This window comes from Lissotriton vulgaris, chromosome 4_1, assembly GCF_964263255.1.
Source record: "Lissotriton vulgaris chromosome 4_1, aLisVul1.2, whole genome shotgun sequence".
NCBI lineage: Eukaryota > Metazoa > Chordata > Amphibia > Caudata > Salamandridae > Lissotriton > Lissotriton vulgaris.
The window spans coordinates 987,256,114-987,262,113 of record NC_141691.1 but is presented as its reverse complement, the minus strand read 5'-3'; the positions used below and the strand labels follow the sequence as shown (position 1 = coordinate 987,262,113).

The window sequence follows — 6,000 nt, the reverse complement described above, 5'->3', positions numbered from 1 at the left end:
CACAGTGATATTGTTGATATTCATGATAATGTATTTACCCAGGAAGATAACCCTGACCAAACCATTCACACTGCCATTAATCTGGTTAATGACACCTTAGATTTATCCAACCAGTCCCCAGAAAAATCCCTCCCCTCTTCCCCAGTGTCTGTTCCTGTTACTAGAGCAGCTAGAGCATGCAAAAAGGGACAGAATAAACGTGGTGGGTTACGCTCTAGCAGGAAAAGGATTGTTTCCCCCCCTAAAACTATGCCTATAAAAGATACATCTGGGATGTCTGGTGGGAAGGTATCGCTGGGGAATGATCAAATTACATTACTTGTAAGTATGATTGATTCTAAGATAAAAAGCATTGTCAAACCCTTGATAGCAAAAATTGATCATTTGACATCGGAGATCAATAGGCTAGGGGGTATTATAGATCAGACCGCAGAAAAGGTGGGCAACATGTCATCCCTAGATTCAATCAGAATTGAACCCACAGTAAATGTAATAGGTGCTGGGACAGAGAATAGGGATAATTCGACTGCAACTCCGCGAATACCTCAACATGATGCAACTGACAACAACCAAAGAACCAACCCAGAAGATCCTCAATCTATACCTAAGCCTATAGGCACTGAGAAAGGTCCTGTTCAACTCATTGTAGAGTTTTCCCCCTAGTTTTGGTCCTGGCCAATGTACCTCCATTAAAAGCAGGCCAAGTAGAATCAACCCCTTCTTTGATCAGTAAAGCCTATCATTGGCTATCCAATAATATGTTGATATCTCCCTGGGGCAAACAGCAACTAGCCGAAGAAATTACCACGGCTAGAAGGGTGGAATGGATAGGGAATGGCGATAAAAAATTCAAGGGTGACTGTGTAGTCTTAAATTTTTTAAACCCAGAAATACTACCCGAGGTTCCTAGGTACATCTATCCCCCACAACGTAGGAGCACAGATATTGTTCCGTTAACTTTGCATTTTTTCTACAGCAGTAATAAAATAGGGAATCCCAATATTTTAAAGACCAAGTGGAACCTGGTGTCACATAAGTGGGGCAAGATCCCTCAACCTAGCGAATGGGAAATAAACCTTGAAAACCGATTTGGGGCTTTGTCCTATCTGAATGAATGTGATTGACTCAAGCTGACTGATAGAGTGGTGATAAAAGAATTAGAGGAGTTAAAGAACATAGATATTCCCATAGCGAAAGAGCCCTGTGTGACAAATACTATCACCTGTAATTTGGAGAAAAGGGTAAAGGAAGCAACCACTCTAAGCAGTAGAAACAAGATGATACACTTTGAGCTACAATCAAATCCCTTTATGGGAGAATCATGCCCTGTTCCTGACCTTGTTGTTTCTGTACCCAAACCTCTATGCCACCACACAGATAATGTAGTTAGAGAAATAGAAATAGAGAAGGAAGCTCATCTACAAGGTTCCCTCCTATCGCAGATCCCTCTAGATGTAATAGTAGAGGGAGCAGTAGAGCCAGGGTTGTCCTTTCTTTCCTGGAACATTGCTGGAATCACAAATAAGTTAGTTTCACCCGAATGGTGTGCATTTATAGAGCAATTTGACATTCTACTGTTCCAGGAAACATGGTCAGTGACCCCATTACATGATCTCGGGTATTTACATTTTTACAATCCAGCCATAAAAAACCCTAAGGGTCGACCGGCAGGGGGCCTGATTATCTGGGTTCGCCAAAATTTATGCTGTAAAATCCAAAAAAGGAGTTCTCCCCTTGACGATATTTTGTCAACTACACTAACCTGGGCAAATGGTCAGGGGATGGTCGTATTTAACATCTATGCCAGGGGAGTTGGGGGGGTAAATCATCAGAAGTATTAACCGCTCTGGACCACGAGCTTGAAGCTCTCTCAGTAGATTTGCCATACATTGTAGGGGGCGATGTTAATACTACCTTCGAACCACTTGGCGAAGAAGACCAACTTCTGACTGAGGAAGAGGACAGCAAATGGGGCAGCCCACAGCTGGATCTTCCCGTAGCCACTAGATGGTCAACGGTGGCCATACAACTTAAGGACCTATGTTTAACAAGAGAACCTAGAGCAGCAGATGGACGAACCCCCTCAGATCGACAGGGGAATAAAACATTTGATATTGGCAGGTCCTCCAGTCGAATAGATTATATCCTAGTGGACGTTAGATTATGGCACAGGCTGATTGATATGTCAGTTAAAATCCGAACAGAGAGTGACCACAATCCTCTCTGCATGGATCTTAGAATAAATGAAGGGCTAAGAAAACATAAGCACGGGTCAGGTAACATTACTCTGGATGTGGTAACTTCGAACAATCAACGCCATATTAAATGGGGTAGACTTATTGAGAACAGAAAAAGCCTAGCGGAGCTTAAAAAAATTGGTGTTAGACTAAGTGGCTGAGATCAACTCGCAAGTTAAGAGGCAAAACTTCCCTGAAATTATGCTTGATGCTCATATGAAATTTTTTACTAAACTCCAAGCGTTTTTTAAGAAGAATAAATCAGGAAATGTTCAAACCAATACGCCCAAAATAGGATGGTATGACAAGGCCTGTAGAGAAGCTCGCAAGAACCTTAGTGTAGAACTTAGGAACAAGAACGTTCTAGGGGTGAGAAGAGCGAGGGAAACCTATAGGAAGGTACAAAAAGAGGCTAAGAAAAAATGGGATGAAGCCCACTGGCGTAACTTGAAAGCTGCATGTGTTGCAAGGAACTAGAGCCAATTTTGGGCCATAGTTCAATGGGACAGAGGAGGGGTGTCCCAGCCCCCACAAAATAATGTAGCCCAAAACTTATGGGTTGAATTCTTTAAACCTCAATATGCGTGGGCGCTAACTGAAAAGGAATATAGTTTACCCCCTACAGTTTTCTACCTTCGGAATTTATTTACTTTAAAGGATGTCAACATAGCTTTGGATAGTGTGACGGGGAGCCGTGCCCCTGGAATGGATGCCATACCAGCAGATGTGTTTCTTAGTGATCGCCCATCCTGGTCCCAATAATTTGAGTGGCTAGCAAACTCTGTGGCCAGAGGCGCACCTATACCAATCTCCTGGAAGGGTGCAGAAATAATTCCAGTCTTTAAAAAGGGGGATAAATGATTACCCAGTAACTACAGACCTATTAGTCTTATAGACTCAGCTCAAAAAATAATAGGCCATTTAGTTCAGAATAAAATTCAAACCTGGATTGATGAAAAATACATTTTATCCCCCTATCAAGCTGGGTTCCGTCCCTGCACAAGTTCAGTTAACCAGGTTTTCTTTTTTCTAGCCCTTTACTGGAGGAATGTACTGCTTACCAAGGGAACACTCTACGCTGTATTCGTAGATTTAAAATCTGCTTTTGACCTAGTTCCTCGCTCTAAACTCTGGGGGGTGCTTGCTGAAGCTGGGATTGCCCCGGAGCTGTTGACGCTATTGGTCCGCCTGCATGAGAACAATTACGCGAGAATTAGGTGGGGTGCACAGGGCGAGGTGACCGACACATTCCCTGTTGAACGTGGGGTTCGTCAAGAGTGTGTTTTGGCACCAACATTGTTCTCCATATACATCAACGGTATTGTAAACTATCTTAACCGTTCCCCCACCGATGCCCCAATATTAGCAGGCGCACGTATACCTGTCCTCATGTTTGCGGATGATACGCTCATAGTTTCTCGAACACCAAGCGGCCTCCAGAAGGCAGTTAATGCCTTCGGAGAGTTCTGTAAAGCACATGGACTTGAGTTAAATACATCTAAAACCAAGTTCATGTGCTTAAACCAGCAAAATACCTTCAGAGGTTCAATAAACTTTAATGGTATTCAACTTGAACAGGTCGAAGCGTTTACATATTTAGGAATAAACCTCCACTCTAATATGAACTGGAAAACTCACATTGATATGGCTGTCCTAAAATTCCCCCAACTGGCAGGTGGGGTGGCCCACAAACATAAAACTTCATTAACCAAGCCCATCACTCCTGCCCTAGAAATTTACAAAAGGGAGGTGATCAGTGCTGTTCTAAACGGTTCTGAACTCTGGGGTTTCTCCAATCTGAAACAATTAACAGCAGCGGAAAACAGTTTTTTCCGCCGTTTGATTGGGGTTCTCCAGAGTACCCCAACCGTAGCACTGGCCTATGATCTGGGCAGAAAAAGTATCAATGATCTGGCTCGGTTACGCCCACTATTATTCTGGAGACGACTTATGACCACACCAGAACTTGCCCTAAAAGACATTATAAGGGCTGACCGCTTCCATTCAATTCATTGGCTAAAAGAAATAAGAGGGTTGCTAAGAAAGCTGGGATTAGACCATCTGTGGAATTCCTCTAATATTGAAAGTTTCCCATCAAAAACCACAATTAAGAATATGTATTGGGAAATGATATGGTTGTCAACTCATTGTACAGGCTTAAACTCAAACCTAACGGGTCGTTATCTAAACTTTAAAACTGTACCATTATGTGAATCTTATTGGGACATTATTGAAAAACCGCTTGATAAAAAACTGTATTTTCAGTTTAGAATTGGAACACTTCCTATCAAGGCGTTTACTTGCAGATGGTCGATAAACCTAGATGATAAATGCCCTCACTGTAATGACCTAATAGAGAATGTGGCCCACGTATTGTTTGTCTGCCCCTTACATGTGAATCCACGACGAATATGGTTCAAACCAGTGTGCCTAAACCTGGGAACACGTAGATGTACAGAGGCATTAAGAATACTGGAAACCGATTGTACACCTTATTTGGCGACGGATGTCGCCAAATTTCTAGGTTGGTCATGGATTATACGCACCGCACTTTCCAACAGCTAGACATTGTGTAATGAATTATTAATATGACTAATTGATATGATTTTATGTAGTAACTTTGTAAATGACAGCACCTTGTTTAATTTGTTCTTAAAAAGATAATGATTTTTATTATTCTTGTAGTATTTATTGTGTAGTGTAGAATGAAAAATTGCTTTTATGACGGCTGTCGAATAAAGTTTTTGAAATGAGAAGACCTAACACCAAACTTTCACCTGGGTGGATGAGTTGGCAGAAAGGTTGGACTGATCACTCTAGAGAGACTACAGCACTTGATAGACAGGGGAAAGCCATGCTAGAGAGGAAGGAAAGATTCAATAGGCTGCACTCCACCCGAAAAGTGGGTGACGACATAAAAATCAGAGCACCCACAGGGAGTGCGAGTTGGTCGGTGTTCAGCAGACCCACCAAGGTTGTAAAGGTATTCAGGAACGCAGTGAAGACCCAAGAAGGCAAAATTTGGAACTTGGGAAGAGTAGTGAGGTACCAAAGGAAGTTTCTGTAGAGGGGGAAGCGAGGAGAGAAAAGCCCCAAGTACAAGGTGAACAGCCCTCTGGGAAGCGTGGTGAAGTAACCCATCCAGCCAACCGTACTAGCCAAAGGGTGGTCAGACTGCCCAGACATCTGGAACAATACGTGACCTAGTTTGAAGAACATTGTCTGATACCCACATGATGTTTTACTATTTTATTGTTGATGTGTTGGGAAGAGGGATGTGTGGTATCTCCCACCCTGACCCGCTGTCACCCCCTGCCCTTCCCTCGTCCTGGTGCGCTCTGTGGTGACATCACATAGAATGTCACCATCGCGAGCGTTCTATGGTGAGCGCCTACGGAGCAGCGGCTCGGAGACGTCGTGAGCCAGATTGTCACCTGTGGCTGGGGTCGCATTGTCAAGTATCTTCCTATTTACTGTGGAACTAATAAATTCTATGTTATAACCACTTATGGCTGCTCTGCTGGGTCGTATCCTTTGCACACTGACCTTTGCTCAGCCTGACAGACACTCCTATTGTTGGGCAAAAAGGTGAGGGGACGTGGCCCATCAGCCCCTATGGGCAGGCCATGGCTGGTGTGTGTGTGTATATATATATATATATATATATATATATATATATATATATATATATATATATATATATATATATATATATATCCTACTGGCGGTCGCCAGTAGGTATATATAGTTAGGATTTTTTCCC

The 6,000-nt window shown here is 42.8% G+C and overlaps 1 protein-coding gene across 1 annotated transcript in view; it reads right to left on the bottom strand.

Moving 5' to 3' along the window:
* Positions 1-1,870: 1,870 nt before the first annotated feature.
* LOC147722782 (uncharacterized) overlaps positions 1,871-6,000 on the bottom strand; it is a 29,738-nt gene continuing 25,608 nt past the window's right edge. The window contains exon 3 of the mRNA XM_086967380.1: positions 1,871-2,003. Coding sequence (XP_086823506.1) covers positions 1,871-2,003 — 133 coding nt within the window. The remainder of the gene's footprint in view (positions 2,004-6,000) is intronic.